Source organism: Streptopelia decaocto, assembly GCF_964273445.1.
Source record: "Streptopelia decaocto genome assembly, chromosome: 15".
Lineage (NCBI taxonomy): Eukaryota > Metazoa > Chordata > Aves > Columbiformes > Columbidae > Streptopelia > Streptopelia decaocto.
This window is the reverse complement of record NC_138670.1, coordinates 364,541-390,641: the sequence shown is the minus strand read 5'-3', so window position 1 is coordinate 390,641 and position 26,101 is coordinate 364,541. Positions and strand designations below refer to the sequence as shown.

Below are 26,101 nucleotides of genomic sequence, written 5' to 3'. Positions count from 1 at the left end.
TGAATGAGCACGATGCTTAAAATTAGTGTAGCCCAGGTTTAAAGGGTAAGATAACTTGATTTTGTGACCCACTCCATTACGGTGGTGACGTGGGGACACGCTCCCGTCGCGCTGTGGCCCCCATCAGTCCCCGGGAGCAGGGAGCGGCGTCCCCGCGCCAGCCGGCGGGTCTGCGGTCACGGCAGCGGTACCAGTGCACTGCAATGGTAACAGTGCACGGCAACGGTAACAGTGCATGGCAGTGGTACCAGTGCACGGCAGCGGTACCAGTGCACGGCAGCGGTACCAGTGCACGGCAGCGGTACCAGTGCACGGCAGTGGTACCAGTGCACTGCTGCGCCGCACCTTCCCTCGCCGCCCCTCGGGCTGGATGGACGTGGTGCTTTGTCGCCGTGCACCAGTGCTGTCTTGAGCAAGCACCAATGCAGCAGGTAGCGGCGCAGCCTTTGCCCAGTGAACCGGTTTTGGCGTGTGTGGTGATGCTGGCCCGTTAGGCCCGTCCCAGGCCCGGAGCACGGTGGTTGCGTGGTGCGGGCTGAGGAGAGTCAGCAGGTGGCTGCTGCTGGTGATGATTTATCAGGACTGATTTTACTTTTCATATGAATGTCTGGTTTGTCAAAAACCAGAAACTGTTTCCTATAAGAATTTTCGTAAAGCTCTGTGGCAGAATAAAAGTCCCCAGAAAAGGCACAAACAGCTTATGGGAAGGTGTTTGGTAAAGACACAGCTATCTGATTTTCTCACCTTCCATGTACAAAGTAATTGGGTAGGGCTTGATGCAGCCTGCTGCTGTTAACCCTGGTTATTGCCACGGGACTTGCCCACCCGCACTCCTGGCCGCTGCAGAGCAGCGTCCTGCCCTCCTGTCACCTCATCCACTTGTGCTTCGGGTTCTTCCTTTCCCGGAATGGTAAGAGATACAATTAGATCCGTGTGCATGCTTCTAAAGAGCTGCATTTCTCGCTGAAAACCATGTTGTGGATCTGGTGGGGCAGTGTGAAATGGTTTCATTTTGAAAAAACAAAGTGTTCTGCTTAGTCGAGACTATAGAAAAACAGGTTCCTTAAGGCAAGTGTTTCCACGGGAGTTAAATGGAAATAAGGAGTCGGTTGGGAAGCCGAGCAGCCCTCCTGCAGGCTCACCGCGGGAGGCCCCTCCGCCGCGGCGCGGCTCTTCGTGTGCTCAGTGCGTGTCGGAGAATTTAAGAGTAAAATGTTCCGCGAGTGTTTGGGGTCAATCATTTCAGGCGCCAAATAGAATAAGAGTTTAAATAGTCTCTCAAAAATCAGCAGAAAACTTAAGAATGTCACAGCTGAAATTTCTGCTTTGTAACTTGAGGATAAAAGGATGTGTCAGGAAAGATTCCCGTCCGCTCCCTGCGCGCTGAGCAGCGGGCGCTGCGCAGGCTGACCGAACGGATCCGCTCCTTCTGCCTTCGCCGCACCAAAGCACGTGCATTCCGATGGACCGGCTCCCATTTGGAGCTTGTCGTTGCTGGCTTGCAGAGTCCCGTCCTGTTGACCCAGTGAACTCGGTAGGGTGCCACCACTTGTGGAACCCCCCGGATTGTGCTCGTCAGCTGCTGGCTGAAGGAGAAGGTTCCCGGTGGGCAAAACGCTCCAGGAAGCACTGGCTGCTTTCTGTCAGCGTGACAGACACCAAGGGATCTGGGGTTGTGCCTGGCTGTGAATGCTTCTCAGCTCCAGACAAGAAGATGTACGTGTCCTGAAGTGTTCGGTGCTCGAGTTATCTTCCCACCATCTCTGCTGTGAAAATCGAGTGTTTCATTTTCAGGGGCTGTAAGAGATTACACTCTCAAACTCTTCAAGTAAACATTTCCTCCTGGGATCGTGATCTCATTCAAACTAAAAAATGTACCACAATTTATGATGTATTTTAATTATTATTCTTGGTACCACTCATTACATTAGAAATTGATTACCAGTTTCACAGTTTCCTTGTTAGATGACAAAGTGCTTATCAAGGTGAAGCAATGCAAAACTGTTACTATTTATTCCACAATTTGGGATGATAAAAAGACGTGCTTTTTGTTGTGCTGTTCGTGTTTACAGTTGTTATTATAATGCATTGCTGATTCCCTTTTTTGTTTAAAGTTTGCTTTTCCCCATCCAAGTAAGAGTAACCATATTTTAGTATAAGAAGAGAGAAATTGGCTTTGTCTGGTTTATGCTAGCGATCTAAAAGGCATTACTGCAAACATCAAAAGTGTGTATCATTGAGCTGAGAACATCATAAGCAGCTATCCTGAAGATTTAAGAGGGTGATGCAAAGGCTCCCTATACATAAAGGTGTTTCTCAAAATCTTTTTTTCTCTCTCTAATCCACAGTGTGACAGCGAGAGTGATATTGACGATAAGGTAAGACTGAATTTTCTTCTTTCCCGTGCTTTACTTGCTTGGAAATTCCCTCAGAGTCAAAATAAGAACGAATTTGAAAACAATATTTTGCTGCAGTCGTCATGTCAAATTAAAAAATACCTGTAAGTGAATGACAAACCATTGGATCGGGTACTCTGTGATCTTCACTAGGTTTTGCTTACAGAAGAGGAGCCCCCATTAACATAATAGTCTGTCTTGATCATGACGTGAGCACTGGGTGAGACCCGAGCCGTAGCGCTGGAGCTGTCTCAGAGGTGCTCTCCTCTGACACCTTGTCAGGAGCCCATGTTTCATTGATAGTAACCTTTGAAGATGTCAATTTTGTAATCGGTTTAGAAGATGGGACAACCGGTACCTACCTCAAAGGCAGTGTGGTGACTGTCAAGGAGTGTTTTGTCATGTTGCATGCGTATTTATCACAGAGCAATGTTTTTTTCTGAGCTTCTTTTGGATACAGAGGTTGGTCATTGAAAGGTTGTAGTTGTGTGGTTTTGTATAAGGATTTATTGTTTTCACCGTTGCAAGGAAACCAGGGAAGTCCCCCTACACAGCAACAGTTGCGCTACCCTTTTGAGCATCAAATGTATAAAAGACGTGAGTATCTCTTGCTGACTTCTGTCTTGGCAGACCAAACTGGGTAGTCTCAGGTCAGATCTTCATCAAACTTTGATGATATTCTGGCTGTCCGGTCTCTTGCATTCATTCATGAGCAGCTGTGGCACGCAGGTTTCTACAGGATCAGCATTACCAGAGTGAAGACCAAGTTCAGGCAGCGCGTCTCCGTGGCCGCGCACTCGTACGGCCGTACAGCGCGGTGACGGGTTCAGCTGCTTCTGGTTCAGCCTTTCTTCGTTTTCGGTGGAGTGGTGGTGTTGCTTGGGAAGCATTAAGGTTTCTTCAGCTTCTTCTTTTAGAAATCCCATCTGGTACCAAATATCCCTGGAGTATGGCAAAAGCTGCATTTTGAGATGAAGGCTTGATCAAAGAGAAACATGTAAATCGTATATGTTAAATGAAAGATACTATACATATTTTATTTTATGTATGTGTATATATGTACAAAGTAACTCCCTGAAACTGCCACGAGGCCCCCACGTTCTGTGTCTCACAAGGTGAGCCAGCAGAGCTGACGGCGGGGCTGGGGAGGGTGCAAAACCCTTCCCTAAAAGCTTAGACACCATGGGGTTAAAACGTTTCTTAGACTGCCCAATCAAGGAAAGTAAAAGCAATCACTTAGAAAACTGTTTAAAGATCTGCCAGTCAAACCTCAGATGAAGTTGTAAGTGACATGTAGTTTTATTATACAGCTATGCTATTAATGATTATCTAAATTACACTGGTAGACCCAGCTAGCGGCATTACATCTGAGACTGACGTTTGTTAGATTAGGTTTGACTTCACCTTGTAGAGAAGAAATTGAAATCTGAACAGCATTGATTAGCTTTCAGAATGTGGGATCTGAGGTTACCTTCAGAGGAAGCTGCATTGTGTTTGGCTGGTAACTCACTGTCCTTTACAGCAAGTGAAAGGCTATTATAGTGTTATTTACCATTAGTATGGCATTTCTTTACATATCTGTAACTGTAATTTGACCTTCCAGGCTCAAGTATTTCCAGCCACCTTCTCCTTAGGGTGACTCCACCTTAGTAATAGCATTTCTTCATAAGGAGAGCAGCACAAGATCACCATCTCTTTATCTCTTACCTGATCCGTAGAGACATGAGACTTGACATCGGCTCTGTTAAATAGGTCTCTGGAATTAAGTAGGGTTGCTTCTCAGCAAAGATGTGCACGTGCATGTAAACTCACCGAGGCTGAAGTGAAAAGGCTTCAGACCTGTCATGGGGATGATGTGAGTGCAACGTTCCTTCCAGTGGGGAAGACAAGGGCAGCCTGGCTCTCTCTGTCGATACCTGGTGTACTGCACTCCCCTAGAAACACATTCAGTCTTTGTCTAAAACTTAACCTGGCTGATGCAACGAGGAGCTATAAAAACATTGGCATGAATATCCTGAGGGATTACACTGGGAGGTGTTTTTCCCCTCCTCCATGTGTTGGCAAAATGTATCTTCTAACAACACTCTCTGGTATCGCAGCCAGACGGAGTACTCGACGTTCCGTCTGCCCGGCATCGGGCTTCCCAAATTCCCTGACAGGTCGGCGTCATTTCACAGCACTACAGAACAGTCTTGCTTTCCTGCTTGGTCAGCAAGAAGCGTCTTTCTCGAGGCACACCTACGCGTGCTGGCGCTAATGAAGGCAGGAATTACTAATGTACTTTGGATTTGCATAACACTTTTTGTTAGTCACAAACAGCGCATCACTGTCGTCTGTATATAACTCCCGAGGAGAGCAGGCAAAAAGAAGTTCACGTACAAATACAAACTGAGTCAGTGACAGAGCCAGAAGCAAAACTGAAATTTTCCACCTCCTACTTCTCTCTCTGCACCATGCTACTAATTATCCACTACTTATTTAGTTCATAGGTATATGGGCTGTTGAGCTCTTAACGTTTTAAAACATAGACGTTAGAGTAAAGTCAAGGCTTTACCCTCCCTGCATCGAAGAACATAGACACACTCCTGGCGGTTTTGGGTTTTGCCTTGTGCAGTGTTGTGCAGGACTCCAGGGGAGAAAAGTAATTGAGCGTAGTCGGATCATACATACGGTCCAGCAGAATCGAGGAGCCCTTACTTCAGCGCAAGGTGCAGTTTCGCAGCAGATCGTGAGGATGTTTCCAAACAGTGCTGCTGTTTTAATAATCGGAGAACAGGCGCTAAGCTGGGGACTCGTCATCCCGTCTGCTTTCTGAGAGCGTCTCTGGCCAAGTGCAGCATTTCGCTGCTGCGTCGCTGCTGAAATCTCAAGGGAAGTGAGTGGGATGAGGCTTTCTCACACCTTTCATTCTGTCACCACATGCCTCTCGAAGAACTGCTCGGAACACCCAAAGTAATAAAGTGAGCTGTCCAGCCATTTAGCCAAGTGAGAAACTTATCAAATCGTGCATTCCCAGAGATGGAAATGCAAATCCCGTTTCTTTTAGCGTATGTGCAATGAAGGACATCGGTTTGGACTCTGCAGCTGTTAGGAGAATTGCCAGGTGGTTTGCCGAAACTGTGGAAATGATACTGTGCTTTTAGTGAGGGTGGAGGCAGGGAAAGGGAGTTAGTCTGACAGTCCTATTACACTCTCTCTGTTGTGCAATAGCTGCGACGTGAGGCTCACGGTCCATAAACATTGTTACTGAAAATATATACTTCCTTTAATAGCAACAACAGCATTAACAGATAGCAATTACCCTTCATTTTCAGGAACTATAAAGTCTCCATTAATTCAAGATTTATGTAGTTATAGCATTTAGCACAGGAATAACACCACAGAGAATTGGTTTATACACATGTAATGAGAGAGCTTATGGCATACTTTAGTGAACATTAACATAATAGAGTAATATAAACCATCAACAGTTCTACTTATTGTCTCTTACCTGCTTTAGCATCACTGTGGAAAGTGGCTAGCAGCTTGGTAATGTGCTCCGTTAAATGGTGTTCTGCAGAAAGCCAAAAGTCAACTTGTGTAAAACAAGGGAATGAGTAATCTGTGCTCGTTATTCCAAAGCGTTGCTCTCATTTTTCAATAACAGTGTTCAAGATTGCATTAAAAAGAAGCCTGTTTCTTTCCTTAAAAGTAATTCAATGTTCATGTTTTTTCAGTCTTGGACTTGTGTCTGCTGTGTGCGAAATTGTGGGTTGTCAGCTTAATTGCATGGCCCCACAGTGTAAGTGAGCTCTTTAAATCAGGGGTTAGATGTCAGACATTCCTTCATTTAATGTGGTGCTAAGTTAGATGTACAAAAAATGACACTGTATAGCTAAGTTGAATTGGTATTTACCATATATTTGTTCTGTAGTTTGTGGTTTAGCTATAGCAAGCAATCTTGGAGACTGGTAAAGCTGTATTCAGGGTGGAAGCAAAAAGTTTTCAAGTCAGGTTTCTAAACCAGTGTTTTCACACCGCTTTCTGCAACAGCACAGCGAGTTTGTTAGGCCCTGCTTGCGCCAGAGTGAGCGCGGCCTGGCCAGGCTGTTGTGTGCTGATTCCTGAGCCCCGGTAGGTGTGTGGCCCACGGCGCCGCGCATGAGCGGGTGCAGCTCAGCACCCGATGGGCCGGAGCAGAGCGGCACCGCAGGGGTGCAGCTCAGCACCCGATGGGCCGGAGCAGGGCGGCACCGCAGGGGTGCAGTTCAGCACCCAATGGGCCGGAGCAGGGCGGCACCGCAGGGGTGCAGTTCAGGGGTGCAGCTCAGCACCCGATGGGCCGGAGCAGAGCGGCACCGCAGGGGTGCAGTTCAGCACCCGATGGGCCGGAGCAGAGCGGCACCGCAGGGGTGCAGCTCAGCACCCGATGGGCCGGAGCAGAGCGGCACCGCAGGGGTGCAGCTCAGCACCCGATGGGCCGGAGCAGAGCGGCACCGCAGGGGTGCAGCTCAGCACCCGATGGGCCGGAGCAGGGCGGCACCGCAGGGGTGCAGTTCAGGGGTGCAGCTCAGCACCCGATGGGCCGGAGCAGAGCGGCACCGCAGGGGTGCAGCTCAGCACCCGATGGGCCGGAGCAGGGCGGCACCGCAGGGGTGCAGTTCAGCACCCGATGGGCCGGAGCAGAGCAGCACCGCAGGGGTGCAGTTCAGCACCCGATGGGCCGGAGCAGAGCAGCATGGCACGGCTGTGGCTGCTCCACCACGGGCTGCACTGGAGGCTTCTTTCCCCCGCTCCTCATATCTCATCTGGCAATGGAAAGAGGTGGGATCCACCTGTAAATCTCTTGTTTCCATGAAGCTGGAAGTTTAGTTCCAGGCATGTCCCTAGCTCTCTGTTTTCTCTATTGTCTCCCTATTCCGGTTCCCCATCCATGAGCATTGTCTTATCTTACCAGGGACCTTGTGAAGAAGCTTTTAAGATCTGAGGCAACAGGGAAGAGAGCAATCTTGTACAGCTGTCTGCCCGCATCAAGAAACCCCATTAAATATAGCCATAAATCCAAAGGGCTACCTGTGCAAAGGCAGTAGCTCCCTGGAAGGTGATCAGATAGAACATAACATAGCAAGCAGGTGACAGGAATTGACAATTGAGTTAGGCAATTCATTTAATTAAATTGAATGATTTGATTAACCACAAAGATGCCAAGAAGATAGGAGTTTTGGAGGACGCATGCTCCAGTAGCTGCAATTGCAAGCACTTACTTGGCTTGAGAAGTTTCTCATTACTGTATTCCAGAGCTGTTTTAGCAGATTAAGTAGCACAGCAGTGCACAGCGTGCAGCACTGGCTGTCCTGTGCAGATGTAACAGGTATCAGAAGCTTGATCATCTCCACATCTCCAAAGAGTCTTTGGCTCTTTGATGGGTCATATTGAAATATCTGAAGCCCACACAAAAGACCTGGTTTCCAAACCATACAGACCAACTCACGGCCTCTCTTTCCTTGGCCTTTCCCGCACCTGTGTCAAAATCACTTGGAGATCTTTGCCTAAATCTTTGGCAGCAGCTGACTTAATTTGTGGTTTACTACTCCTGACAGTTTATTGGGGAAGCAAAGCGCGCCTTCATCTCCAATAATAAACAGCCCACCCGCCGACACTTTGACAGACTTAATGGTTTTTTATACAAAAATGGACAGACTTAATGTTTCAACTGTAGCGATCATCTGTCCTGATCTCCTTAATGAAATTAGATTAAGTGCACCTGGGAAAATGCTGAGACGGCACATTGCCTTCATCACCTTCCTTAATTTAAAACCAATTTGCGGGGAAAATATCCTCTGAAGCCGAGGGAGGCAGAGAGAAGGGGGAGGGAAGGGGATTTTAAAGTCTATCTGGATAGCTACTGGCAGTTTTAATTCCTTTCCCTGCTGGTAATGTGAAATATTAACAACCGTCAGAACTGAGAGTTTAAAGACTTACTAACCTTCTTGCCTTTCTTAGGGGAAAAAGAAGCAAAACAAAACCTTTCCCATCAAGATCACACACAGGGACAAAGCGCGGCACATGCTGGGGCTCAGAGGCGGCGCTGGGCTGGGAACAGACCTCTGAAATAAGAGAGGTTTTTCTTCCGAGAGCTGGGCTGTGTTTCCTAGAGCGCGTTGTGACCACTAGATGTTGGTGGTGCTTAGTCTGCTGCTACCTTGGTAATCAGTTAGTTCTGCAGAAAGGAGTAATTAGCCCACGTAGCTGTGAAGTCAGCTGCAATATATACAATATAATGTGACCTGAAAATGATTACAAGTGGGCTCGTTCTGAAGAGAGCAAGAAATGTGTCTTTTTAATTAAAAATAGTGTGTTGCAAAGAATAACGGTATTTTATTTTCCATGAAGGATGATTCCTGTTCTCTCAGACTGATTCCACTGATTGGAAACACAATAACAGCGCAAGGTGTTCCAGCGGCGAGGTGGCTGGCGAGCACAGTGGTCTGCGATAGGCTGCAAAGTCTCTTTATAGCAGTTTTTAATGTTTACAGCCTTTGCCATTTGGACTATTACAGTCCAAGCTCAGCAGTGCTGTTGGTTGCTCCATCTCCTGTCTCAGATCTCAGTGCTGCTAGAACAGAAGCATTCACACCGGAGATGGGTGGTTCCTGCTGCTTGGAGGTGCTTTTCTTCATTTGCTTGGAGTCAGCTTTGTGCTTCGTGAAAGCTTTCACAGCCCAGGTTCTGCAGAGGTGTCACCTCGTGTCACCTTGTGTCGGGAGCACCCTGAACCCACACCGGAAAGGGAAGCGCCATGGAACTTGGTGCTCTAGAGAGGTCTTGCAGCAGGCTTGGGGTTTGTTATGGTAACCAGTGCACAATCGCTCGTGTTCCTTCAGCTGCTGCTGGTGATCACCTCTCAGAACCTCGGTCATGGTGACCTTTGAAGAAATGTCATTCGGAACACCCATGCTGAAACTCTCAGTTAAATTATATTTATTAGTGAAGATAGGGCCCGATTTTCAAAAGCCCTGCTCACCCTAATCAAAGTCAGCAGTGGCTGTGGATGCCCCGTGCACCCCAGAATCCGTTCAGCCATCTCCCTGCACTTGACTGGTCCTGTCACTGGCACTGCTGGTGTAAGTGGGAGTTTGCATGAGCAGCCCAATTGCTGTCAATGAATAATTTAAATGATTTAAGCCTCATACATGCTGCTTAATAATGAGAGAAATCAGCCCCATATGTCCTTGTCCATAAATACTAGAAGATGGGGACAAGTCACTTTTAAATGGGATTCATTTATTTTTAAATGGAATCGTGATAAGTGTTTTAAAGGTAATCAAGCATGTGTAGCTACCCTGAATATTATAAATATAAAAGAGCATTAGCCTAAAATCGAAAGCGATCCCATTCATCTATAAACTGAGCTAAAACTATCATGTGAGGATAAAAGTGCAGAGTAGCCTTTGATAACTGACGAAGATTTTAAAGTGTCTGTTCTTTTCATCAATTGCCACAAAGGCGGCTGCAGTGACCAGTGTGTGCGAAGCGTGTCACTGTGTTGTGGACCCTCGGGTGCAGGCTCCTGAGCGGCTGCCGTCACTTTCCCGCCTTTCAGTCTTTAGGTAACCTCACCCCACCCGCAGCAGGTGAAACTGAAGAAAGTAGAATTTCTTGTATCATGGTTATTGAGCTTGTCCCCAAAAAAAGACATTGTATAGCCCACCAAAAAGGTGTAATTTTAGTCCCCCTTTTTTGTGAAATGTGAGTTTCTTGCCCTGTTTTTCAGGATCCTGCGCCACACTCCCGTGTCCCACCTGTGGTCTCGCCTGACGGCGTCACTTCCGCTCTGCGCCGCAGGCCGCCCCTGGCTCCGCAGCGCAGGCTGCTCATGGCTCCGGCTGCAGGCCGCCCGTGGCTCCGGCTGCAGGCCGCCCCTGGCTCCGGCTGCAGGCCGCCCCTGGCTCCGGCTGCAGGCCGCCCCTGGCTCCGGCTGCAGGCCGCCCGTGGCTCCGCTCCGCAGGCCGCCCGTGGCTCCGGCCGCAGGCCTCCCCTGGCTCCGGCTGCAGGCCGCCCGTGGCTCCGCTCCGCAGGCCGCCTGTGGCTCCGGCTGCAGGCCGCCCCTGGCTCCGGCTGCAGGCCGCCCCTGGCTCCGGCTGCAGGCCGCCCCTGGCTCCGGCTGCAGGCCGCCCGTGGCTCCGCTCCGCAGGCCGCCCGTGGCTCCGGCCGCAGGCCTCCCCTGGCTCCGGCCGCAGGCCGCCCGTGGCTCCGCTCCGCAGGCCGCCTGTGGCTCCGGCTGCAGGCCGCCCCTGGCTCCGGCTGCAGGCCGCCCCTGGCTCCGGCTGCAGGCCGCCCGTGGCTCCGGCTGCAGGCCGCCCGTGGCTCCGCTCCGCAGGCCGCCCCTGGCTCCGGCCGCAGGCCGCCCGTGGCTCCGGCTGCAGGCCGCCCGTGGCTCCGGCCGCAGGCCGCCCGTGGCTCCGGCCGCAGGCCGCCCCTGGCTCCGCTCCGCAGGCCGCCCCTGGCTCCGGCTGCAGGCCGCCCCTGGCTCCGCTCCGCAGGCCGCCCCTGGCTCCGCTCCGCAGGCCACCTGTGGCTCCGGCCGCAGGCCGCCCCTGGCTCCGGCTGCAGGCCGCCCGTGGCTCCGGCCGCAGGCCGCCCCTGGCTCCGCGCCGCGGGGCTCCGGCTGCGGGGCCTGGCCGGGTCTGTTCCCCGCAGAGCCCGCCGGACACCACGCGCGCCGGGGCTGCGCTTTTGGTCACTTGTATTACCGCAAACGGCGCGTTTTAGGAGCTGTGAGACAGAGAGTGTGGCCTCCTGTAGAGGAGATGACTAAATAGCTCATGGTCACTCCTGAAGTACCAAAAACATACAGAAACTATTTGTGAGCATGTTTTATGCAAAATTTGTTAGGAAACTGAATAAGCGTCGTTATTAGCATTTTCCACTGAACAAACTGAGGCTCGGAGAAAACACAGTTTGCCTGTGGTGCCACAGGGAATCAATTAGAAGTGCTGTGGGACAGAACTTCCTGGTGTTCCTGTCGGCTCTGTGCTCTGACCCCGCGCCGTGTGAGTCTGGATGGCGCAGTGCGCTGGCTCGGCCAAAACCAGCTCCTACCCCGTAACCGGCTCTGCTGGTGACAGACGATTCCTGAAAAAGTAATTACCTTTAGCTGAGCTGGAATATGTTTTGGTTTTGCTTTGTTAAGAGGTCATAAAGCTTTACGTATTACATTCAAAGTCTTACTCTTTCTAAGACAATAGAGTCTGTTTTCATAACTTCATCGCTGAAGTGTCTCTAAAAGTAGTGGAGTATCAAGATGTTTCTTGGATGGCTGTTTCCTTCGAACTCTTAACACACAGAAATGATTTGTGCAACAGGAACAAATTGAAAAGTGATTCTGGAAAGGGAGAGCAAGGCTGGAAGAAGTGACAGCTTCTCCGTGTGTATGGCTGCGTTCAGTCAAAACAATGTTCTTAGTTATCCCAGCCTTTTGGAGTATCCGCAACTCGGGCGTTTTTTCTGCTTCATACATCATCGCCAAGAGCCATCAGCAGCCCAGACATCAGAAATCGGCTCACGGCCGGACAATAGGGGATGATGTACTGTGTAAACCAGACGGAAGGGCAAGTCCAAAAAGGACGGTTCTCAGCCATCTTATGAGGTTCAAAAGTTAGTACATCCCATCTCCCTGGCAAGTCTGCAGCATCACTGGTGTTGAATCGATTTGTCTGTGCTGCCGGTTTGCAGTGCTGTGGATGTAAAGGATGCAGAAGTAAGTACAGTTCTTACAGTTTCCAACTGCAATTCGTGGCTGTTCAGCTGAATATATTCTGTATAATAGCCGTGCGTGAAAACATTTCAAACAGGCCTGTAAACCCCAGTTTACAGGGGTTACATTAGACCCATCCTGGGTGTTAATTTCCAGCTTTCCTCCTCCCTCCATGCCCTGTCTCCTTTCGCCTTCCCTTTTGACCTGTGGTTGCCTTGCAAATCAAATCTGTTCAGTGCAGAGAACCAACACAAGGTGGATGCAGTGGAGGTGCAAAAGGGGGTATTGTTACTTAGCTCTCAGGGCAGCACGCCTCTCCCCTCTGTTCAGCAGAAAGACCAAGTAATGCTCAGGTCTAATTGCGTACCCAAGTCTGCCCCGCACCAGTTCGAACACACGCTGAGGGACGGCGGATCGCGTGCGCCCCAGCGCTCTGCTAAAATGAGGCCTCGGTTTTCCCTGCTCCCAAACAGGCAAACCCACCAGCGTCGGGTGCGCTGGGCTCCGGGGGCAGTGACACAGGGAACCGTGTCTTGGGGCCGATGGCTGAAACTCGCTGCTCCCTGCCCTTTGGTTGTGGCCGTGTCTCAGGCTTGTACCTTAGGCAAAATTCCCATTCATCGTTTCACTGCAAAGAGCAAACATTTGGGGAGCAAAATAACTCTGCGTTGAGAATCGGATAATGTAGTTCAAGTCCATGCCCTAATTCCTCTGATGATGTTGTTTAAAACATTATTTTCTCATCACCCTTTGTGAGCTGAGCTTCAGAGCTCTCCATTAAAAATAACAGCAGTGACTTGAATTAAATAGTTGGAAATAGTTTCTTCTCTCAGCCGTGTTCCACAGCACAACCTGGGGAGCCGAGGAGAGTCCTGGCCCCCCCGGAGCAGCTCAGCGGGAGCTCTGCAGACAGGTACGCGGGGAGCGGGCTGCGGGCTGCGGCCCAGGCGCCCGCTGCTCTGCAGACGGGTACGCGGGGAGCGGGCTGCGGGCTGCGGCCCAGGCGCCCGCCGCTCTGCAGAGGGGTACGCGGGGAGCAGGCTGCGGGCTGCGGCCCAGGCGCCCGCCGCTCTGCAGAGGGGTACGCGGGGAGCGGGCTGCGGGCTGCGGCCCAGGCGCCCGCCGCTCTGCAGAGGGGTACGCGGGGAGCGGGCTGCGGGCTGCGGGCTGCGGCTCCGGCGCGGCTGCTGGCCAGGCTCTGGTTATCTGACAGCCCCCAGTAAAGGAACTGTTTGTCTGACTCTCCTGATGAGTCTGACGAGCCTGCCAGTTGGGAGGACCAGGCAGGAAACCATTGCTATTCTGGCTTGTTTTTCCTTAAGGGTTGTGATAGTATTTGCAATAATTTCTCCTTTATTAAGTTTGGCATTTCAAAATAATTCACTGCTGCAATGTGAACATTTTCCACATCAACAATAAGTCTATTACAGAGAAATTTACAAAAACAAAATGACTTCATATTGCTTGCAGATGTATTCTGTAAAAATAATTGTTTTTCACTGGATTTTAATGTTTCTAGGCCTTTGTAAACATAATGCCTAAATACTTTTATTCAATAAACGAGTCCCATTGAGTAATTGCTTGCACATTTGAAGTCCAGTAAATAAGGAGCAGATTTTCACCAAAACCTGTGTATCATTTAAGCTGCTTAGGTCACAGCCCCGGGGCAGAAAAGAGCTGGTGAGAAACTTGTGTTTGCAGGAGTGGAGAACTGCGACTTCAGAAACCGAGACAAATAAGCCCCATTTCTCTTTAATTAGTGGGTTCCTGCTTACGGGCCAGGCTTGCTTTATTCTGGGTTCAGTAAGGCTGGGAATTCAAAGGAGGCTGGAGATGTTAAGCATTCTGTTCTCCGGACTTTCTTTATAGTCTGGGGATACCGAACTCCTTCAGGCTCCATTGGAAATCCCATCACACAAACCCGTATTTTTTTCCTTGAACGCATTGTTTTCAGGTTGGAACCATCATTGTGCATAGAGAAAACACATGCACAAATGTGGAGGCAAAACTGCGGCTGATGTCACTAATTGTGTGCTTTGGTTTTATGTGTATTAGGTTTAGTATGTACTAATTTTTAAAAGCCAGCAGTACGGGAGACCTCATTGAAGCTCTAGGAAGCATCTTGTGGTCTTAAGCTTGGGCAAAATGTCAACTTAAAACAAAAAAGACAGTGCATGAATAATTGGATGTTGCTTGTCATGCAAGAAAAATAACTTACAAAGCAAAGTAGAATCCAGAAATAAAATTGAAATGAAAACAAAAACAAACAAGAACCACATGTATTTTAATTCCTGTGTGAGACGTGTGGTGGAGTCCTTAAGTCAACCAGCTTACAGACTGCATTGATGAGCTCTCCCGTGCCTTAAGAAAGTTAATTCCAAGTGAAGTGTTCTCTGTGGTGGTTTATTTTCCTCTACAGATATTTTGCAAAGCACAGAGACCTTTTAATGGAGTAGAGGAAGGCAAAATATCTCAGACAAGGTGGTTTAAAAGATAATGTGGAGTTTTTCCTTGGACTTTGGTACCTTCTGTTCTCACGGGTGAAACTCTGGCATGTCTGAAGGCAGTAATAAAACTCTCTTTAATTTAAATATGACTGAGATTTCAACTAGTATCAGCAGGAATACATCTCCCCTCTTAACATGGAAGTACAGGTAAATAGTGGCAAAGTAACCTTTTTGTTGGGTAAAGAGGTGGGTGCAGGCAATGGGCCGTCACCTCTCGTGGCACAAAGAGTGTGGGAGACACAGCGGGTCACACTGACCCCGTTCCAGGTGACAAGTCATGGAAAGCAAACCCTTTGAGAAAAAAGCGGCTTTGTATCTCTCCGTCCTTAATCTTTTGCTCATGTTCATGACAGTGTGCTTAGCTGCCTCCACAGGTCAGCCCAGCTAGCTTGCTCCAGGTCTCATTCCTGCTCCTTTCCCCCCTCCTATCCAAAGAACAACAACTCTAAAGCCCCATAAAGCTTTGCAGCTGTTTTCGCACATAATCAAATCGTCCTAGGTAATCCTTGCCTGGTGGCCTTCTGTGCTCCGGTGGGGGAGCCACCGCCATGATTTGGCTCCTGGGGTTCCTGTGCAGATCAGCTGCTCCTCGCAGGCAGCTGAGACGTTTCCAGGGCTGCGGACGGATGGGCTGTGCTCGGACGGGCTGTGCTCGGACGGGCTGTGCTCGGACGGGCTGTGATCGAACGGGCTGTGATCGGACGGGCCGTGTCGCGGTGAGCTGAGACGTTTCCAGGGCTGTGCTCGGACAGGCTGTGCTCGCATGGCCTGTGCCACGGCGAGCTGAGACGTTTCCAGGGCTGTGCTCGGACGGGCTGTGCTCGGACGGGCTGTGATCGGATGGGCTGTGCTCGGACGGGCTGTGCTCGGACGGGCCGTGTCGCGGCGAGCTGAGACGTTTCCAGGCTGTGCTCGGACGGGCTGTGATCGCACAGCCTGTGCCGCGGTGAGCTGAGACGTTTCCAGGCTGTGCTCGGACGGGCTGTGATCGCACGGCCTGTGCCGCGGCGCACCCTGCAGCCCGTGGCACCTTCGGGCACGGAGGAGACACATGGTAGTTCCTCCTTCTGGGGAAGCTGCCTGGGATGGGCAGAGGGTTGTGTGGATCTGTGGCCCGGGCGAGGGTTGGGAGCGAGACGCCGGGGCACGGCAGGGCAAAGGCGTGACGTTAGACAGCTCTGCGCGGGCCCGAAGGTCTCATAGCACTTGTGTTCAGTTAGAAGACGGGAGTGTAAAACTGGACAGACTTGGTCAGAAGCATGACAGAAACTCTGCCCGAGTTACTACAAGTGCTATTGCGTTTCCTCTACCCGTAGCTGATCAAAAGCTTTAGCTAATGAAACAGGCTTTTTGTGTTTTGCAGTGTTGTGTTTGCGTAGGGAATTGTGTCTATTTGCAGTGAACCCTGCCTGGATACCTGTTTCTCACTAATGCAGCACAATTAACTGGTTTGCAAACTTCATTGGGGTGTTAAGCAGCAGTGATTACCAAGTTATTAATACTTGTGTTGCACGAGAAGGGCCTGAAGTGTTTCGGGAAGCACAGGCTGACAGAATGACTGTCCCTCAAAATTTTGGCTCCTGTACAAACTTGTGGGCCACGTAGCATAACAGTGCCAAAAAAAAATAAAAGCCTATTGTTTAAATGAGAAATGTTGCCTGCAAACCTCTGTACAGGTGATCCTTCGCACTTAGAAACTCCCTGACTGGTTTCGGTTTTATCATTTTCACATAGCCATAAATGTGTCTGCTCTTACACCCACGTGCCTTCCTCTCTTGTGCCCCAGCTTTTGGGTCTTACTTTATCAGCACAGTGTGAAAAACATTGAAAAGAAAGAAATAAAGGGTGTTCAGAAGCGACCCTTGAGCACCAAGAGCTGCAGGTTTCCTCGGGAGCCTGCAAAGGCTGTAGCACGTTTTAGAGCAGCAGGGAACTGGGAAGTGTTCTTTACTCCAGGAAGATCCCTGTCACACACAGGGACATGCCAAAGCCTTTTTTTCTTGCTGGTAATCTCTCCAGGGAATTCTGTATGCTGAGTATTGCCATGATACATGCTCTCTATGATGTTTCTCAGAACACGCCCCGTCTGCTGGAAGCACTTCCCTGCACTCATTATCTAATCTCCGTCATCAGAGGTCAGTGGATACAGGCCAAGGTCCTCCCTCCGCATATTTCCAAGCAAATCCTTGCACCCCTTGAAAGAGCCTGTTTCGAATGGACTATAAACTGGGATTTGCCTCGCACACGGGCTAGGAATCCAAGTTCTTCCGAGTTTCTTTTGTGGGTCTATTTGCAAGAGATTCCTGAACCCCCATTGTAGAAGAGGCTGTGGCTTAGATGCTTTGATAGTCAGTCACTTTATCATTGATTTCCAAGGAAGGCTGTGTTGGGTTGTGCTGGAATTATTTACTGTGTCAAAGCCCCAGGAGCTCCAGCCAAGGACCATATCCACACTGGGCTACGTACTTGACAAAAAGGCCGACTCCAGGGAAACAGCATGAAAGGATGCGTGTGCTCTGAAGAGGTCCCGTAAGACAACGCGGTCAGCAGCGGCCTCGCCGTACCGAGAGGTTTGACGGCAGTCAGCGGCGTTGCGTGGAGGAGAACTCGGAGCAGAGTAGTGCAGCAGGTCTGCAGGTGGGACGGGAGCTCGGCCCAGGGCCGGGCGGCCTGCGAGGAAGCGCCGTGCAAGCGTGGGCGCAGGAGACCCGTCTCAACCTGTTCAGGTCGTTGCTCTCCAAACAACTGGAGAACAGTGAGAGCAGGGGAGATGCAAAGGAGATGCAATGTTTTGTTCAGTGGCTGTGTTTCGCAATAACCGCTGTTGTTAGAGGAGCGGGTGTTTGCATCGTAAGAAAAACACCCTGGTTGGTAGGCTGTCCTTGTAGTCTGACTAGACATAAATGCATGGAGAAAGGTCACATCAGAGTAATTGGATTACCTAATAAATAGCTGGATGTGGGTCTGTTACAGACAGGGAAGGCTTGCAGAGCCTCCTGCTTCTTTAATTGCAGCTTTATCCGGTTGGTAGGAATGGGGAGGTGTTGGGAAATGACATTTACAATAGCAGGTTCAGGGTATTGCTCATGAATCAGTGCTTCAGTGCATCCCCTGCTCCAGTCTGTGCCGCATAGTGAGAGCTTTCATGAGTATTTTGTTTGTTCCTGTGATTTATTCCCAGCGTTCTTCTGAAGCTGCCAAGGCGAGGTCGAAGATGCTGGTGTCTCAGTGTGGTTTTGTAAGTGTGAAGTTCAGAGTTATTTTCTAAAGGTGAGCCGAGTATGGAAGATCTTGTCCGATCTCAGCACAGTGTTTTCATGCCATGCGCAGCTGACTCCATGCTCTGCTAGAAGCTTCTCACTGACAAGTTTTACTGTCATCCTGGTTACACAAATTATCCTTGTTTATTTTGGGGGAGCTTGAGAGATGTGTTCTTCTTGTTCTTCTCAAGGTCACAAAACACAGAGGTCCTTCCCACCCTCCTGTAAACAGGACAGGAAGGAAAACCAGATGTTAAGGTTGTCTTAAAATTTATACCACGAGGCTCTGCTTCCATGTGCTTACAATCTGGCCAGACCTTGTCACTGCAAATTTCATTGCTGGGCGTCTTCTTCAGACTGAATTATTTGGGTGAGGTTCAGCTGAAACACTTCAGGACTGGGTGCTTCTCCACTTCTTTCTCCTCCTCGCTGCCGGCGAAGTGCGGGCGCAGGGAAGCCGGCAGATGGGAGAAGCACGTCCCGTTGGCGCTCACAGCTTGTCCCGCTGGCTCCGGCGGCGAGGAGCCGGCGCTGCAGGGCGGGGAGGTGGAACCAGCGCTGACGGGAACCTGCGCCCGTGGGCGGCTGCAGGGGACCGAGGAGATCGGGGAGCCAGGTGTTGAAAACAGAGAGGCTTTTACTACACAACTAAAGCATGCGTGCAAAGGAGAGCTAAATTAGGGTTGTGTGGACTACCCTAAGTATTTTTGCCCAGCACTTTCCTAAATCCTTTAGTTTGCATCTTTAGGGATCTATTTTTTCATGCCTGGTTGTATGGCACGTGAAATGGGTGAGACTGCATAAAAAGTAGTGTTAAGTTTTGTGTGAGCCAAAGAGCCACCCTAAAGTGAGAAGTGTTTATCAAATGCCTGTGTATGTTTTAGGGTGCAGCCAGATGTTCTCTGTGTGCGAAACTCGGACAGAAGCACAGGTTAGCAAAGCCTGCTCTCCCCTTGCGCTGCTGCATCAGCCTTTCAGACATCAGGTTCTGCAGGTCCTACAAACCATTGGTTTTTGTTAACAAGGTTTGCCAAGCTTGTCCCTGGCTGTAAACCTTTATTTCCTATAATTTAAACAAATGATGCATTTCAGAAGTGACCCAGTTCTTTAAAATAAAGATCTGTTTCTGCTAGCTGTCTAAATGGAAGCCTGGTTTCTCTGTACTGCTGCCTTTCCCAAGGCCTCCGGCGTGGCCCGTAATGCCGCATCCGGGTCTCTCAACTTTTCTCTGAATGCTTTTACAACTTGAAACTGGAGAAGGTGTTTGAGTAAGTTTTCAAACCACCTGAATTTGAGTGGGTTGGGAAGAAGGAAAGCTGTTTTTTCAGGAGCGGCGCTGCTTTCCAGGAGAGTGGGGCATGTGTCTGAGCTCACCTCGGCTTTGTGTCCGTACCAGGGTGCTCCGAAAAACGCATGGAAGTCAACTAAAATGATAAAGCCGGGAGCCAAGTGAGAGAATATCCGCATAGGGCTTGCCTTCTGAGCATAAGTGACTTCTCACTGCTGAGCTGGGCTGTAAAGATCTGAAGGGTTTTTTATGTCGTAGAACTATTTTAACTAATCTGCCGTGTCTTTGAACCTTTCCTCACCTTCTCTTGCCTTTCTTTACTGTTCGGGTAGTTTGGGTATCACGGTGCTAGTCTGCAGTTCAGAAATCTCCGTCTGTTGCCTCTAGTTAACATTCACGCTTCCGTGTAACCTGTCTAACTTGCTGTCTGATGACTCACTAAGCAATTGTTTTTAATTAGCAAGCTAATGACTAGTCTGCATACAGGGATTTAAATTAAAAAAAAAGAAAGAAGCTTCATTCAGTTTCTGGAAAGTGTAGGTTAAATTATTTACCATACTGCTTGTAAACTTCTTGAGTATATTTATTAAAGCAGGGGAGTTTCGTAAGTGGCAGCCCCTTGTCTGGCACTGTCGTGTCTTTGGTAAGCAGGGAGAAAGAAGATGGTGTTTGCTTTTGTTTGAAAAATACCAGGTTGGGCAAATTGTTGGCCAGAACAGAGAGTTCATCAGATGGCTGTGGTCGGCAGGGACGTTCCAGAGGCCTCGGGCACCTGCGCAAGAAAAGCTGCAGAACCTGTTGTTGGAATGAGTGACATGCGGGGACTCTACCAAAACTCTCCTTAGATTTCAGCATAAGTGAAAACAAATGTTCTGCTGTAAATATCCCCCAGGTGCATACGCTCATTCCCTTCACAGCTTTGAAACAGGCTGCAGGCTGGAGAGGCTCCCTGGAGAGGGCACTCGGTGCTCCGAGCCAAAGGTCAGGGTCGGGTCACTCTGCTCCATTTGAAATTTGGCACCTCAGTACATATGGCAACTGCATCATCCCAGGGGCTAATTTGCCAAATCAGATCGCATCCTCTTTCGCTGCTGTGTGCCAAGCTCTTCACTCAGTCTTCTCCCTGCAAAGCTGAGTGTCAAACGTGCAGGACCTGCCTCTCACACCAGCCACCGTGAGCAGCTGAGCTCTCTGGAAGAAAACCAGAGCACACCTACCTGATAATAAGAACAACATTTACGTAGTGCTTTTGATTTCAAAACTTTATTAAGCATCAAAGGCGAAGTTGTGCTTGACCCCTGGAGGCATTCGCAAGGAGCTCTCCCTTGCTAACGCGCGGCCGCGGTGGCACGAGGGGATGCAGCCGCGCTCCCGGCGCAGGCCGGCGGGACCCTGGCGCGGGCTCTCCGGGAGCTCGCGATCAAAGCGCGGCTGCACGGGAGGAGGAAGCAGGGACGCTGGAGACGGTAAACGGTAAGAGAAGAGGCACCCAGTGCGCGCGGGCAGCTGAGTGCAGAATCCACGATGCTCTCAGCGGTATCGCACAAGTCAGTCGGGTTATTACAAAGCCCCACGTGGGATGCCATGGTCACCTTTACACTACAGGTTTTAGCAGCTTAATTAGGTTGGTCTGGGGTAGGGGGAGATGGCAAAAACCCTTTCTGCACATACAATTATGCTGAGAAACTAGTTTTTCCCAGTACAGCTTTGCTTTGGTAGCTTTTGTTACTGGGATGAGTTGCATGTGGTGTTTCGCTGACACTGGTATTGATACACGTTGCTAACGGCTCCTAAACCTCCATGTTCTTTGATGTTCTTTCTTAAAGACAGAAGCAGCGAGACATGGAAATGAAACAATGAAAGAACTGTGGCGACTTTCTGCCACTGATGGTACTGAGGTTTAGGATGTTTTTGTTCCTGCTCCCGTACCCAAGCAGCTATAGCAGGCGTCTCTGCCGTGCCAGCGTCCGCATGCGCTCGCCTGTGCCAGGGCTGGGGCAGGGCGGCCGCAGCGCGGGCAGAGGAGATGCTGGGGTACAGAGGGAGACTTTGGCGAACCCAGAAGGTGCTGGAGGCTTCAGTTTGCTTCAGTTAGTGGAAGTCAGCGTGTACCTCCTTCCCTGCCTGCCTACCTTTGATGTTTCTTGAAGGTGTAATGCTAGAAACAGATTTAATCATGATACAAAATACCTGGGAAATGCAGTCTGTAGCTTTTATGATTCTCCTCTGAAAAGGACCTTGGAGATTTTAGCTTCTCTTTTCTTCTGGCCTTGGAGATAGGCTTGTTCATATAACCCTGCTGTTTCATCATTTGTATCGGTAACGTGCTTGCTGCCAAGATCCGCGTTTCCCCATACAACATCTAAACATCGTAGCTCTGAGGGTTTTTCGGTTCCGCCGGTTGTTTCCTGCAGACGCTGGGTGTGAGCGCTGGTTCTGGGGAGCGCGTTCCCCGCCAGATCGTGGTGCGCACACCTTTCCCCGCGCTGCCAGCGGTCAGCTGGCCTCATCCCTGGTGCTCTCCTCTGCCTGCGCTCTTTGTTCCTGCCCTCGTTCTCGTTTTGTAACATGGCAGAAGGCTCGTGTGTTTAACCTGTAGAGGCGTTCCTGCCGGTCTCTGTTCCCTTGCCAAGAGGACAGGGGTGTTTCTGAGTGATGGAGTCTGGGGTGGCGCTTCAGAAGCTTGTGTTACGTGCACAGCATCCCCACCGCAGTCGTGGCTTAGGAGAGATCGTCTTGCACTGGGAGCGCCTGAAGCCTCCTGGCAGCAGACAGAATGCCTCTCAGAACAACAGCTGACTACATACCTGTTGGTGGTGTGCCGTGTTCCAAAGTCAGGGCGGAATTTTTAGCCCATCAAGCTACTGAGATCAAATGTGGGCCATGTATTACCCTAATAAAATAAAAACCACGCCAGAATGTTTTGCAGAAATGAGTCTGTGCTCTGTGCTGCTGCGCAGCCTGTGCCGGTGGGCGCAGCTGCCGGGTCTCGCAGCCCGTCTCTGCTCTCCCGCTGCCGTTTTTACACCCGTGCAGTTTCAGTTACATCGGCGGAGCGGTTCCAGATCGATACCAGCAGTTTGGCAAACCCCCGACGTTTAAAAATCACGAGTCAGGCTCCAGAAAGTAGTGTGATTTTTTTCTTACAAGTCATTATTCAGAACAACACATTGAATTAGGAGTATTTTAATCTGCCTTTTAATGTTTCTGCTGATGGGTGCTCTTTGGATTTTTGTAATATATCTGTGAGGTCTGGAAGATTAGTTTTCAGTTGCCAGCACAGGACTCCCTTAACTCTTAAACTTGGAACCTGGCACTTTTAAAGCAGAACTTTTATCAGTGTTCCTCTTGCTGCGTGTCTGGGCAGCACTTGAGGGAAGTCTCTTTGCGGGCCCAGGCTCTAAGCATTTACATGTATATAAAATGCAGTAATTATCAACACAATCAACCACATTTTAATCAACATAATAATCAATGTAATAGTCATCAATATTTCATATTAGAATCTGGAGTGTTGTCAGCATTGCATCTCGGTAAGAACAGAGTGCCATTGATTCACCTCTTTGACAAAATTTCACCAAGTCTATAGGCAGAACACAGAACTTCCTACCTGAGCTTGGTTTTAGCTTGAAACCATGATAGCGAGAAGGTAGGCGAGTGTTGGAGCTGCCGTGAGCCAGTACTTTGTGCTGGGGGTTGGACTAGTTAAACTGCTCAGCAGGAAAGCCTGCGTGTGTATGCACTTGCACAGATGTAAACAATACTTCCTCATATACATATAGGAAGCCAGCCAGCTACTCAGTGATGTCGGGTTTGCCTTTCTGCTGCCCATGCCTGTGCCTCTTATCATTTATTTGGAAAGTTAATGAAAGCAAGCTTAGTGCAAGGCGAAGCACCCAGCAGAGCAGCCGCCGGTGCTGCAGAAGGTGCTTCGTGCCTGCGTACGGTTAACGGCTCTTCCAGCAGAGGCTGCAGGCGGCGCCCGCTGGAGCAGCGGCTGCTGGTGATCGGGAGGGGTGGCTGCCTGGGGTGCAGAGAAGCCCGCGTGCCCCACCTTGTACCGAGGGACGTGTGAAAGCCATTGGTTTTTTAAATCATTGCAAAAAATGAGCGTTTCCACCTCGCCTTCGTCTGCCACATCCACGCCAGCAGGTCCGGGTGGGCTCATTTCGTGGGTGGCTGCTTCGAGAGGCGCCACGTGGAGGAAAAGTCGGGTCTGGTGTGCTCGTGCACAAAGGCCACCTGTGTTGCTTAAAAAGAGTGAGCAAATGTATTTTGGAAATGAAAGATGAACCAATGATGGTGTGTCTGCTCAGTGTACAGCGTGGGCTGTGGAAACTGGAGTTAAATATGCCCAATGACTGAGGGCACCAACTTGATAATTACTGAGTGGCCTTATCTACACAGGTTATTGTTGGTTGTGTGAGTTTGTTCTCTCAGTACACATATCTTATTCTTGTAGTTCTGCCTTTGGGACCCCGATAACAAATCACTATGTCAGTTAATTGTCAGAGGCTTTTTCCTTTTTGCAGATTATTAAATGAGCTGGTTAAAACATTAAGTGCAGGATACCACTGATGGGCCTCTATTAAGCTACTGCACTACTGGGAGAGATACCTAGAGATATATCTCTGTGTTTTCAGGAGAAAGCAGCTGGGGCAGCTCTGCATTTCTGTGTCATTTCGTGAACAGCAGCGCTGGCGCTGAGGAGGAGGTGGGAATGTGCAGCAGGGAGCCCAGACTGCCTTGAGCTCCTGGGGCAGAGTCCCCAGGTATCAGAAAGGGAGGAAGTTTGTTTCTAATCAACCAGCCTTACATTTCAATCAAAGAGTTTAAATTTATACACATAAATAATTCATACATTTATTATGCTACTCATTCAGAACAGAGTGCACATTAGTTTGTCCTTGTCCCACTATAACAGCTCTGCAAGTGTGATCATCCCTGTTTTATTAGGGGAAAATGATACCAAAAGTGAGATGCTGGTGCATTAAAATTGACAGCAAAATTCTTAGACTCCAATGCAACTGGATTTTTCACTTGAAACGGCTGAGCTCGGTGGCTGTTAAAACAGCGCTGGCGCTCTTCCTAGCTGCGCGCAGCGGCTGCGTCGCAGGAGGACGCTCGGGCGGTCACGCAGCGGGGGGAGCGCGGCGCTGCCCCGGTGCCCCCGCGGTCGCAGCCCCGCAGCTCGGCTGCAGCCGCCCGCAGCCACGCAGCGACCGCGCCGCTCGCCCGAGACAGCCCCGTGCGAGCACCAGTGCCTGCTGTGAGCAAACACAGCCCTGCCACTCAGGGAAGGGTCGGGTTCAATAACAAGTTTGATTGTGTTGAATCTTAAAAAAAAAAAGCGTATTTTATGCAGCATACTTGAGTACGGCTTTGGCTTGGGGAAGGGTGCTGTACTGTTCCAGTTCCTGCTCAGTTTTGTGCTGTTCTAATTCATTTTCTTTGATTTTTTTATTTTGGCGAGGTCTTGACTTGTTATTTTTTAGTTTGAGGAATTTCCATTTCCTTTTGATTGAAGATATAATTTAACATTATATGTAAAGATTGTATTGCTGCAAGTGACACCTGAAATGTCTAAAGCAGACTACAAATCTGTATGAATAATGTGTCTTATAGAGTAGCCGTGGTTGATCCATCTTCCTCTGCTATGAAGCTCCCTGGTTCTGTGGCTGTGCTTCCTTGTATTTCAGCCTCTGCATTTTAGTAATCTGCTCACAACACACACCACAAAGAATTTCTCCTGATTCCTTAAAAATAGCTGCCTGGGAGAGGGCACGGTCCTGGCACGGTGTGTGTCCGCGGGTCCTGGCACGGTGTGTGTCCGCGGGTCCTGGCACGGTGTGTGTCCGCGGGTCCTGGCACGGTGTGTGTCCGCGGGTCCTGGCACCGTGTCCGCGGGTCCTGGCACCGTGTCCGCGGGTCCTGGCCAGGCTGCAGGTGGAGCTGGGGCCCTGCCCGCGCTGCTGTTCCTGGCACTTCCCCGTACAGGGCTGCTGGCAACTGCTCGTAGCTTTGCCAAATTGAAGCTGTTTGAGCTGAAATTTTCCATGTCAAGTATCTGCCCGCAGCCGATTTCCCTTTCTTTTAAAGTTCAAATAAAAATAGTTGGCTCCCTCAAAAAATAAGAAGGGGGCAGGGGGGGACGGCAGAATAAATTGTTTTGATCATGTTATAAGCACTTGCAAGTAATTTGCTAAGAAGGCTGCCCATCTCCGTTTTTTGGAGGAAGGAAGCACGGATGTGAAATTTGGCCTCGTATAAGCGAGATGCCTTCTGTTACCTCTGCAAAAGTTGCACCAGATCCAGCCAAGTCAGAATGCTCCTAAAGTATCGGTTTGCACGTCTAAGGGTTGCAGAAAAAGCAGGTCCCATGGCTGCAGAGGTAGGCTTTTGAAAGGAAACGACTATTTCCAAAGCAGTTTACTGGATATTCTATATGAGCAATTTCCCAAAAGGCAACCCCGTAAAGACATGTCTTCCATCCGGAGAAAAACGAGCGCTCAGAATTGCGTAGCAGTCAAGATCACGAGAAGCCCCAAGTGTGCTTAGAGGGCACCTGATAAGAGCAGTGCAGAAATACCCATTGCTGCCTCTGGAGGGTCATGTGAATCTGTCTACACTTGCCTTTCACGTTTTTAATTGAAAACATAAAGGGGTGGGGGGAGTGTTTGAGCAGATTAGCTAATTGATTGATTATTTACAACGAATCAAAATTAGAGGGACAATGATGTCTTTTTAGAGGTGTCAAGGCAAATTATATGATTATCAGGTTACCCGTATGAACGGTTTGACGTGCACAACACAACTGCACGCATTTGTATGCAAATCACACACTGGGGTTTTTCCTAACACATTTTAAGAGAATTTTAAGTGCTTTTCTCAAAACCACAAAAACAAAATCATAG

At 49.6% G+C, this 26,101-nt stretch overlaps 1 protein-coding gene across 17 annotated transcripts in view; it reads left to right on the top strand.

The window, feature by feature from the left end:
- The window catches only part of FBRSL1 (fibrosin like 1), a 476,831-nt gene that overhangs the window by 305,778 nt on the left and 144,952 nt on the right, over positions 1–26,101 (top strand). For all 17 annotated transcript variants that reach the window (XM_082066493.1, XM_082066491.1, XM_082066503.1 and 14 more), the window contains one exon: positions 2,349–2,378. In XM_082066493.1, coding sequence (XP_081922619.1) covers positions 2,349–2,378 — 30 coding nt within the window. The remainder of the gene's footprint in view (positions 1–2,348; positions 2,379–26,101) is intronic.